The following is a 12901-nucleotide window of genomic DNA, read 5'->3' on the forward strand; positions in this document are numbered from 1 at the left end:
GCATCTTTATTTATAATAAAAAATACGAGTTTATCTACAAAAATAAATTAATTTTAAAATATATTAACATATTTACATAAACAAACACAAAAAATGAAAATCAGCGCAGACAGCCTAAACAGACAAGTGTAACGGCAACAATGCACTCAAAATACTCCGAATGTTTAAATAGTGTTAATCTGCTTACGGCGGTGTCCTTCACTAGAACCGTAAGCAAGCTTTTCAGCATTAAAACATATTTCTCGTATACAAACTACACAAAACTTCAAACTAAACATCTAATGACATATTGCGCAAGTCATTCACATATATGCCACACTTGGCGGAAACGCTGTCGAACCTCACGGGTCGTCAAAGGACAAGCCCCTACCTTACAAAATACTAAGTGTACTAGCAGATATTGTCTGGAGGTGAATCTTGCAAACACACTCGCTTTTCTATTCAACATGGCGTCCAACTAATGAACAATTTCCACACGAAAACCCAACGCCTGAATGGAAGAATATACAGTAATACCCTGGCAGTAGACTTAGCCTATACTCGTTCGACCACTAATACAACTAGATATTTTGTCGACCATACAATTATTATGATCATTTCTACGTGGCTTGCACTCGTCATAAAAGTTACTTAGTGAGTACAAAAGTTAACTTTCGTTTGTCAGTCAAAAATACACTGAAGAAATTGTTACTTTCCCACAGTATAAAACATCATGGACAGCTCTAGGACAAAGCGTAATCATTCCCTAACATATACAACTTCGGGAAGAAGGCTTTAACATTACTTACCCGAGTGCTTTTCACCAAGTCGCTATACGAAAACTCCGGACATGTTTTGTCGTTAGATTCCTCAAGCGTGAGACTAAAACGATACGTTGGGAACAATTCTTTAGGCTTATTGTCTTTCGCAAGCGTTCCAACTGTCTCAAATGCAATCCTTCGGGGTTCTGCCATTCTTAGTCTTCATCTGGAATAGATAGTTGGGGAATTTTCCCTTTAATTTTGTGTTTTCACAATTCAAAATCTACACGATTTCAGCGCCATTCTACTCTGACACCGGCTGAACTGCACATGCTCGACACTTTTAACCAAAGTGTTGTGGGAAGCATCGTGATCTTTCGCGCGGAAAATAAAATCCACGTGCTTTTCAAAAGTACTGTGATTCAGTTTGTGCGATTATTTTGATTTGGAAATATTTAAAGAGCGTATCATATAGTTTCAAACTTCGTATCGTACAAATGAAAGAAATGCAGGATAAACTTGTAAATGATAATAATACAACAAACTTAATTATGATGAACGAGGGCTAGATCAAGCATGATCATTGCGCAACAAAGGTTTATATGGATACCATTCCAAACAGTGAATATTAGAGATGTATGATAATACATTGACAAATTTTCATGTATAGTATTCTGTTCTTACCACTGTTGACATAAGTCAAAAACGAAGACAATTAAGAAGACAGTTCATGTAACAAGAGACAGAGAAACTAAAACGCAAATAAATAATGTAAGAAATAATAAGTGATATCGAGAAAACCCATTTGTAGAGAAATATATATGCAAAAACGGCTCGTTTGGGTTGAGAAAATATTTTACGTAGAAGAGTGAACAACGTTTCGACCTTCTTCGGTCATCGTCAAATTCACAAAGAAAGAAAGAGGTAACTGACCGGAAGCTGACCACATGTTTGGAAGGGGTTGTGTAACTGAGAGTCGGAATGTAGAGGGCGGTGTTAGATGTTGGAATATATAATTTTAAAAATGGAAACCAGATTCAAAGAACATAAAAAGTCACCTTCACACGTTTTCGAACACTGCAAGTCAAATAAACACAACATAACCATAGAAAAAACTCAAATACTAAATAAAGAAACAAACATAAACAAACGCAAAATTACTAAAACAACAACTTAAATCCAAAATAAACCAATATAAAGGAACGCCTTTATACCCATATTAAATATAATAACATAAAATTATATATTCAAACATCCAACACCACCCTCTACATTCCGATACTCAGTTACACAACCCCTTCCAAACATGTGGTCAGCTTCCGGTCAGTTACCTCTTTCTTTCTTTGTGAACCTGACGATGACCGAAGAAGATCGAAACGTTGTTCGCTTTTCTACGTAAAATATTTTCTTAACCCAAACGAGCCGTTTTTGCATATATAATTTAAGAAATAACATCAGAGCACAAATAAAACTACAAAAACAAAATAAATGGGATAATGTTTGCTCAAAACTAAACGATAAAACTGACCCGAAAAAATTCTGGACACACCTTAAACGACTCACCAATGACAATTCAACCGTAAAGAAATATCCCGCACTTGAACACAAAAATACAATAGCACGTACAAAGAAAGAAAAAGCCGAAGCTTCCAAAGCCCAACTACAAAAAAACATTTAAAACTCATTCTAATCCAGATATGAATACATATTTCTACAACAAAGTCACAAACTATATACTAAACAATAAAGAACAATTTGAACCAATTTTCCCAACGAGTATATCTGAGACAAACAAAAGACGCATCACAAACTACGAAGACACGATATTAACGAACGAAATATCCCTACACGAATTTCTTGAAGCAATAAAAAACACAAAAAACAAATCTCCGGGTGAATATGAGATACAAGACATCCTTCTAAAAAAAGGTCACTCCGAAATTGTTTTACTACCTAAAAGCACTTTTTAATTTATCTCTATTCTCAAGATACATATCAATTTCTTAGAAGTTTGCTAATAATATTAATGTTCATTAGGAAGGAAAGCCAGCAAATAAACCTAATAGCTACCGACCATTCAGCTTGACCAGCTGTGTAGGCAAAATTCTTGAAAGAATAATCAGTAATAAACTTTTCACATTATTGAAAATATCATCAAAATTACCAGAAGAACAAAATGGATTCAAAAAATTTAGACAAACAACTGACCACTTAGTCAGACTAACCGAAGAAATAATAGATAGCTTTAACAAAAGCAATGCACTGTCGCCTGCTTTCTTGACATTGAGAAAGCATTTGACACTGTATGGCACAATGGTCTACGGTTCCGTATGAATGAAATTGAACCACCGCGTGGAATTTTTCGCTGGTTATCAAGCTTTATGGAAAATAGAAAATGTAGAGAGTACCTTTTCTGAGTACTTTACTCCAGAAGCTGGTGTCCCTCAGGGAGGGGCGGTTAGCCCTATACTCTTCATTATGTACAGTCATGTGAAAAAGTTAGGACACCCTATGAAAGCCTGTGTATTTTTGTAACATTTTTGGATATATAGATATTTCATCTCAATTTTAACAATACTGAGAGATTATAGGAATATAGCTAAACAAGTAACACTGAAGAAAAGACTTTTCAAGATCTTCTGTAAATGTAATTTTACAAAAATGCATATTCTAACTGAGGAAAAAGTTAGAACACTCTACCCCCTAATAGCTAGTGTTACCCCCTTTGGCTGAAATAACTACAGTGAGATGCTTCTTGTAGCCATATACCAGTCTCTGACATTGGTCTGAAGAAAGTTTGCCCCACTCCTCAATGCAAAATACTTTCAGCTGTGAGATGTTTGAGGGGTTTCTTGCATGTACAGCCCGTTTCAAGTCATCCCACAGCATCTCAATGGGATTACGATCTGGGCTTTGACTCGGCTATTAAAGGAATCTCCATTTCTTAGTTTTCAGCCAGTCCTTGGTGGATTTACTGGTATGTTTTGGGTCATTGTCGTGTTGCAAGGTCCAGTTCCACATCAGCTTTAATTTTCGTACAGATGGTCTCACATGATTCTCAAGCACCCTCTGATACACGGTAGAATTCATGGTGGATTCTATGATTGTGAGCTGTCCATGTCTTGCTGCAGCAAAGCAGCCCCAATCCATGACACTTCCACCTCCATGTTTCACAGTTGGTATGAGGTTCTTTTCCTGGAATGCTGTATTTGGTTTACACCAAACATGTCCTTTGTTCTGGTGTCCAAATAATTCGATTTTGGACTCATCTGTTCAAAGAATATTATTCCAGAAGTCCTGGTCTTTGTTTACATTCTCTCTGGCAAATTTCAGTCTGGCCTTGATGTTTCTCTTAGAGAGCAAAGGTTTCCTCCATGCACACCTCCCATGCAAGTTACACTTGTGAAGTCTCTTTCTGATCGTAGAGGCATGCACTTTCATACCAACAGTAGCCAGAGACTGCTGTAGGTTCCGTGATGACATATTAGGGTGTTTGGAGACCTCTTTTAGCATCTTGCAGTCTGCTCTCTAGATGAACTTGCTTGGACGACCAGACCTGGGCATGTTGGCAGTTGTTTTGAAAGCCCTCCATTTGTTGACTATTTTCCGGACAGTGGAATGGCTGATTTCAAAATCTTTTGGGATCTTTTTAAATCCCTTACCAGACTTATAAGCTGCTACAATTTTCTTTCTGAAGGCTTTTGCTCTCACATAATGCTCACTCTCACTTCAACAGTCAGGAGCACGCCAAACTAAATGTCTGAGGTTTAAATAGGCCAAGCCTCATTCAAAATGCTGAGTAACGATCTTCTAATGATGTGCACCTGGTGTGATACACCTGTGTGTGAGTTGAGCCATTTTAAGTGGGAATAAATGTAGGGGTGTCCTAACTTTTCCTCAGTTAGAATATGCATTTTTGTAGAATTACATTTACAGAAGAACTTGTAAGGTCTTTTCTTCAGTTTTAATTGTTACTTATATTCCTATTATCTCTCAGTATTGTTAAAATTGAGATGAAATATCTATATATCCAAAAATATTACAAAAATACACAGGCTTTCATAAGATGTCCTAACTTTTTCACATGACTGTATGTAAACAATATGTCATTGAAGGATCCAAATCATGGATTCTCCTCACAGTTCGCTGATGATGTGGCAGTCTAGAAAAGTGCCACAACACCAACAATAGTAGCCACAAACATACAACCGCAACTAAATAGAATAAGTAAATACTGTCAAAAAATGCCCCCCAGTGGCTCAGCGGTATGTCTGCGGACTTACAACGCTAAAACCGGGTTTCGATACCTGTGGTGGGCAGAGCACAGATAGCCCATTGTGTAGCTTTATGCTTAATTTAAAACAACAACAACTGTCAAAAATACAGAATAAAAATAAATACAGCAAAAACACAACTTATCGTCTTTACAAAATTGACAAAATACAAAAAAACTACAGCCTGAAATATATATCTACTACTTCAGACTGCCACATGGGCAAAATTTCCTGGTCTAACCTATGCTTTAAAATTAACATGGATTAACCATGTAGACGAAATTAAAAATAAAGTTTGGCAAAGAACTAACTATGCTAGGAGTCTAACTGGCAAGAATAGTGGAGCATCAACAGACAATATACTAAAATTTTACAAAACATACATTAGACCAGTAATCGACTAGGCAGCTCCAGCTTGGATTACTGTAAGTCACAAAACAGTTAAAACCAAACTAAATAATCCAAAACACACTCCTCACAAGAGCATATAGAGTTCCCAGAGCAACATCATCTCAATTCATACATGAATATTCAAACATACCAACCATACCAGATAGACTCCTACATTGTACAATAACGTACTTCGATAAAAAATTGGATGAAAAACGAATTACTATGCGAACTAGACAGATACCTCATACATGATAAAGTTGGTCCTAATCACCTCTCCCCGATTAATATGCCCACCGTTCGTACAGCGGTATGTCTACGGATTTACAACACTAAAATCAGGGGTTCGATTCCCCTCGGTGGGCTCAGCTGATAGCCCGATGTGGCTATCACCGATCAATATATATTTTAAACATAAAAAATAATAAAGTAAATAAATAAAAAAATATAAATAAAAGTAATAAAAAAGTGCCACCAACAAATCAGACACCTTATTGATAGAACAAAATATCTATACATGTATATCAATAAATGGACATTACCCTGAAAAGGATCGGAGTAATTCAGCTCACTCTGACCCAAAAAGCAGTAACTAACACCATCAAACATTGCATGACCACACAAGTACAGGAAGGAGGAAGAGCACCTGACCCTCCAGGGTACGTACATATCATATCCAAACCCGAGAGAGAGCCAAAACATTGTCTTACGGTCACTATGCATGAAAACTTCATATTTATGACCTTGTCTGTATTAATTACTGTGATTATAGTATAACTTTTCAGCGAATATTTATCAACACAAACAAAAAATAATATCCGACCATACGTATAGTTTTTTTTGTTTTTTCTTTAACTTCGCGCAGAGCTACTCGAGGGCTATCTGCGTTAGCCATCCCTAAATTAGCAGTGTAAGACTAGAGGGAAGGCAGCTAGTCATCACTAACCACCGCCAACTCTTGGGATACTCTTTTATTAATGAATAGTGGGATTGACCGTAAACATTATAACGTTCCCACGGCTGAAAGGGCGAGCATGTTTTGGGGTGACAGTGATTCGAACCCGTAATCTTCGGATTACAAGTCGAGCGCCCTAACCATCTGGCCATTGCGGAGCCGAACCATTGGGAGTTTGGTAAGTATGTGCTACTGTGGTAATCTATAAACATAAACCAAACTTGCGGTTACTTGATATTCGGCCTAGTATGAAAAGGTGGTATATCGATTTGTAAATAGAAATAAATAAAGAAACAGGACACGGTGTGAAGTTCAACAGAATTGGATACTTTATTTATAAATGAGGCAGAATAAAATAAAAGTAATCAAGTGATAAAGATTATTTTGTTGTTAAGGTTTTAAGTAAAGTGAAATAAACCGAAAAAATGCGTAAAAACTACAATATAAATAAATAAATATTGCACATAGCAAACAATGAATACTAATGAATTTTATTTAAAAAAATAAATAATCCACACAAACGAGTTTGTTTGTTTGTTGTGGAATTTCGCACAAAGCTACTCGTCCCTAACTTAGCGGTGTAAGACTAGAGGGAAGGCAGCTAGTCTTCCGCCAACTCTTGGGCTACTCTTTTACCAACGAATAGTGGGATTGACCGTAACTTTATAACGCCCCCACGGCTTGGAGGGTGAGCTTGTTTGGCGCGACGCGGGCGCGAACCCGCGACCCTCGGATTACGAGTCGCACGCCTTACGCGCTTGGCCATGCCGGGCCATCACACAAACGATCAGCATACGCTATGAAAAAATGCAAAAAACTGTTCTCACGATCTGCAGTATCTCTGTACCTGCCAAATCAAAAATATTAGGTTGAGGAATAATTCGTGAGCGTTTTTAAATAATTTCATTCAAGCATTACATGCAAGACTATACAATACTTCAATGCATGAATACATTACACCCAAAACATTTATTATGATACTTTATTTCATGTAATACCTAGGTATATAGTATGCATTGTTGTAAACGAAATTGCAAGAAATTAAATGCGAAAAGCAGATGGTGTCGAAAATGCTCGATTTTGTCCACTTGACATTCCATTTTATGAGCTGAAAATGAAAGCAAAAATTAAAGACATATGAAAATCAAACACACCATCTATTAGAGCAAAAAATTATCTACCAAATGACATGAAATATTTTGCGAAAGCGTTTCATTTATGAATATATTTTTTTAACTTGAAAAAACGCTCACGAATTTTTCCTCAACCCAATATAAAACAGTTGCACAACGTCCAACATAACGCAAGGCAAAGTAAGACACAATACAACCATCCCAAAATGATGATTATTTCTGTTATGAGACCTTGTTACACCTAGGACGACTAAATTTAGTACAAGACCTGAACTGAATTTGGAATATTCCAAATTAGAACTTAGAAAACATTAAAACATTTAGTACGTATTAAATATATGTTCTTGGACAGTGATATATGTATACTACAACCTTTTTTCCTTTTTTATTTCAAGTTTGACCTTAAGCCAGCCTTAATTTAACACTGATTTCAAAGCTACAGAGCTATCCAATGAAATTATAGCTCTTGGTCAGAATGAATCCAAAATGATACAGGATGCACAATATAATAACATATCAAATATGCCATTTGCATTTGAGACTCACATACGACATTTGAAACTCGTATATGACAAACATTCTCACTATCGCACAAACTACTAAACATGTAATAAACAACAATATAAATTCACAAAGTAAAACACTTTAAGAACCACATACATGACAAATAAATATAAAAACCATTTGCATAATAAACACGATATAATGAAAAATTTTAATTACGTTCAACAAATGAAACACTTCAACGTATTTAAATTTAAAATAAACACTAACTTCCGCTCTCTCGCACTCTGTGTGCGTGCGTGTGTATACAGGTGTTTCTGACTCTTACACTCGGCTCGGCATAGCCAGGGGGTTAAGGCACCCGACTCCTAATTCGAGGGTCGCGGGATCAAATCCCTGTTAATCCAAATGTGTTCGCCCTTTTAGCCGTTGTTAAAAGAGTAGCCGAAGGGTTGGCGGTGGGTGGTGATGAATAGGTGCCTTCTCTTTAGTCTTACACTCCTAAATTAGGAATAGTTAGCGCAGATATCCCTCGTGTAGCTTTGTGCGAAATTCGAAAACAAACAAACAAAACTTTTACGTCCTTTTGACTGGTCTTAACAAAACTTCGCATCATTGTTATAGTTAGTGGCTTATACAATTACCCAAGTCTAATTAGTAACTCAATTAAATAAGCCTTTATGTAACCTAACACTAATTACTAGCTTACTTTTATCCTACGTTAGTTGCTACTCTGTTGTTGGCTTCAGGAAATCCCGAGAAGGACTATTTCTGTGTTGGTAGCTGTCAAGATTCAACCCTTTTGCATGTCGTGTGAACGCTGAATTTCATTGTTTAGTGGATTAAGTCACTACAGCACAAGGTAATGTTTGATCCATTTAACCTTAAGCGTCCCTCGCTGGGACAGCGATAAGTCTACGAATTTACAACGCTAAAATCAGGGTTTCGATTCCCTTTGGTGGACGCAGCAGATAGCCCGATGTGACTTTACTATAAGAGAACACACATACCATAAGCAATTTACATGTTACTGGAGTATATCGTAACACACCCACTCTCTACTTAGAGTTATGTTCCTTTACACCTTGTTGTATGTCCTCTTCTGGCTATTAGTTATTTTCCACGCGTGTGGAAGAGCAAACTCATGTGCATCAACTAATGTTGACTGTTACTTTTTCGCATATTGTTTCAGACATTCCAACAGCACCACAACTGACAGGAGGATATTTAATGTTATATTTCCTGCTCTGCATATTAACGTGTTAACTTTTCTATATGTTCCCCATAATTACATACCAAAACTGTAATGTTTTGTAACTGTTGCTCTTGGAGCAGCACATATTTTTTTCTTTTAAAACAAAATAGTAACTCTCAGGCATCACACTAACTATAGCATTAGCTGACGAAGAATTGAAACTGTTTTCATAGAACATCATGAAAAACCAATAGTATGTTAGATAAAACTGTAATGTATTCATTTGTATGCACTAATACTGTTCAATGTCCTTGTTCATATTTTGATTGGCATTTTAGAGTGTTAACATGGTGTATAGGCTATGCTTGTATATAACTTCTGTAGGATATCTATATTTAAAGTGCGAGTTTCCGGGCCTAAATCTATAATAATAACTATCGTATGTTTAATAATGGCACCAACGTAAAGCTTCATTAACCGAAACCATACACTACTGGCAAAGAAAAGGTCTATACATAGTTTCTAATTGATGGTTTACAAGGTAGTGACTGATTTAATGCAAATTATGCTTGGCTCTGTAGACGTTTAACTAGCATTTATATCAAAATAGGAACAGAAAGATAGTTGTCCTCTCTTAGAGTGATGGTGTCAGATCTGATCTGGGTTTCGTTTTCTTTGGAAAACATTCACTGTCAGCTATTTGGAGCCTATAGTCTACATATTCATCAGTTTGGTGTAGATGCTGTAGACACATGGAAGGACTTTTGCGCTACTAATGACTGTTGTTGTTGTTATTAAAAACAAAGCTACATAAAGGGCTACCTGAGTTTTGCGCCCCACGGGTATCGAAACCTGGTTTCTAGCAGACCAAGTCTTCAGACACACCACTGTGTAATTGGAGGGATAACTCTTCTAACGATCAGTATATACGTACTTGTAGCAATTGTGTCTTCTTCCTCGCTATCTCAATAAATAAGAATATTTCCAAGTTCAGCCCGAATGGCTGTCAGTAGCGTGGGAGAGATATCCCGAGCTAATACTTCTAGATGTTATAATGTTGTAAACGAAGAGATGTAAAAGATTGCAACAGATAGCGCCACCTTCACAACATAAGATCAATTCATACGGAGATAAATATTTGGCAAAATATTGCAACTATCCTAGTTAGTTGAGATTACCACCTAATACTTTGTTGCATGGATTAACTAAGAAGTCCCTTCACAAATTCATCAACCATAATATTTTATTGTTTGCCTACCATGATGATGAGGTATAACTAACTGGCATAAAAAAATAAATTTTAATGGGCACCATATTTACGAGCTTTGAGTTCTACCTAGTTGATCGCCATGTTCTATACCAGAATGAAGAGCCAATCTAATTCTTATGGAAACGCCTCATATCTGCAGAGTTGATTGAGTTCCAGGTATTTCATGACATATAGTTTCAAAATATTTAAGTTAATAGAAAATGCTGCATCATTTTATAATACGCCCAACGTCTAATATCAAAGAAGGGTAAGAAATGCTAAAAACATTCTTCCACTTCACAATAGTTCGAATGATAAAAAAATTAGTTTGTTTGTTTTTCTTATAGCAAAGCCACATAGGACTATCTGCTCAGCCCACCGAGGGGAATCGAACCCCTGATTTTAGCGTTGTAAATCCGGAGACATACCGCTGTACTAGCGGGGGGCAAAAAAAATAGTCAACAATATAATTATTTTTTACAGAAAGTTATGCCTAATACTTTTACAAAAAAAATACTTCATCAAAATGACAAAAAAGAATCTTTAAAGTCTTTTCATGAGAACCGGTTCCTCGCTGGAACAGCGGTAAGTATTTGGATTTTACAACGCTAAAATTAGGGGTTCAATTCCTCTCGGTAGATACAACAAATAGCTCGATGTGTCTTTGCTATAAGAAAAACGCACACACATATACATATAAAAATGTGTTATAACACCAGCATACAGAGCAGTTAATATCCTTGTTTTTACTTTTCAAATATTCAATATTATTATAGTTGGGAAGGTATTCAGTTATAATTTTCGTGTAATTCTGTTTATATTTATGTTAAAATAACTAAAATATGAAACAACTAAATACAATTTTAACTAGCAAAAACTCCAGAAAAATGATTATATTTATTTATATCAGTTTTCTGGACATTTAGTTTTGAATATTCACAAAATTTGTTTGTTTAGAATTAACCACAAAGATACACAATGGACAATCTGTGCTCTGCTCACCATGGGTATCAAAACTCGGTTTCTAGCAGTGTGAGTTGCAAACATATCACTGTGCCACTAGGGGGCCTTAAGGGTGTATATCTTGACTCTCAAGAATCAACTTAAAAATAGCCCTACATCAATCACAGTAGTTTGCTTAGTAGCTATGCAGAAGTTTTGGCAGATTATACCTAGCTGTTTTTGTTCCAGGCTAAGATGCTTGAATGTCTTCGAAGAGAAACTTGGCCAGTAGCGATGAAATATGCTGATAAAATCTCTTTTTCTGTTTCGAGAATATAAAAAATAGTTCTATGACCTGCATAGGGGATATTTTTTTTAGTTGGTTTGCCCAAGTTTTAATAAAATATTCACAGCTGTTTTTTCTCTAGGCTTTTGGAACAACAATATAAATAATAATATGAAGAACAAATGAATTAATTTTGAATTTAATCCAATAATCGTAAAATCGACTTTTTTGGTATAATCAATATTTTGATAGCCTTAGCCATTGAGATAAAAGACCTTGAGTGTTGTTTCAAGAACAAGTCTGCTTTTCAAGATGATCCGTGTCTTATGTTCTATATGTATTCTTGTGAAATTCCTGGGTGAACCATTACTATGAGCCACTATCATAGTGCATGATAAGTGTATTTTTGTTTTTTACATCGTAAAAATAGAAGTTTTGACCCAGCCACCCACATACGTACGTAAATACGATAATCACTGCATCAGAGAATATTACAGTGTAAGGTAGTAAGATCAATTACTATTGCCATTACTACAATATTTTTTCTATATAAGTTTGTGGTTTCTTGGCAATCGCAGTTTGTAACTCTTGTGTTACATAGATTTTGAAACTCATATAAAGTAATGTCACTTTTTACAATTAAGAGGACTTATGAACAAGTGCAAGAGTTTGATACAGAGGCTGGGATTTGGCAAGATTTAGGGCAAGTCCCCTCTTGAACAAATGCCATTTCTGAAGCTGCACATGGATCACGTCCCCAATCTTCATCACGCAACAGCTTCATGAAGAGGAATTACAGCTTAAAGTTCCCACGGTTGCTGATTGCATCCTACCTTTATATTTTGATCCCATAACATAGAATGTATAGATGACTGAAGATTGACATGGTTAATTGTTAGCTGATGGCCCTGGGACTGGATGAAGTGGGCTCTGTAGAATATGCAGAATGCTACTACCCAAAGAAATTTTGGCCAACCAAATGAGTCTAGGGGCGTTATCGATGAACAAAAACTGCCAGCCAAAGCTTTTCCGCCACCAAAAGAAATAGCAAACATTTAGTGACAAGGATAGTGACCCATGGCCTAGAAATTAACGTGTTAATTTAGTGATGCTGTATATAAAAAAATAGGAATTACTTGCATTTGTAGTATTTGTTAAACAATAACATTACCATGTCCGTGGTAAGCAGTTTAATATTGTAGTGGACAATATATTACTAAAGTGTCTGATGAA

The 12901-nt window shown here is 36.0% G+C and overlaps 1 protein-coding gene across 3 annotated transcripts in view; it reads right to left on the reverse strand.

Annotated features, from left to right (window-relative positions):
• The window catches only part of LOC143253121 (uncharacterized), a 66954-nt gene extending 65773 nt beyond the window's left edge, over positions 1–1181 (reverse strand). For 2 of the 3 annotated variants that reach the window (XM_076506428.1, XM_076506429.1), the window contains exon 1: positions 789–1181. In XM_076506428.1, coding sequence (XP_076362543.1) covers positions 789–953 — 165 coding nt within the window. In that variant the 5' untranslated portion in view covers positions 954–1181. The remainder of the gene's footprint in view (positions 1–788) is intronic. The other variant, XM_076506430.1, reaches the window with a different exon arrangement.
• Between the last annotated feature and the right edge of the window lie 11720 nt (positions 1182–12901).

This window comes from Tachypleus tridentatus, chromosome 6 (assembly GCF_004210375.1).
Source record: "Tachypleus tridentatus isolate NWPU-2018 chromosome 6, ASM421037v1, whole genome shotgun sequence".
Taxonomy (NCBI): Eukaryota; Metazoa; Arthropoda; class Merostomata; order Xiphosura; family Limulidae; genus Tachypleus; species Tachypleus tridentatus.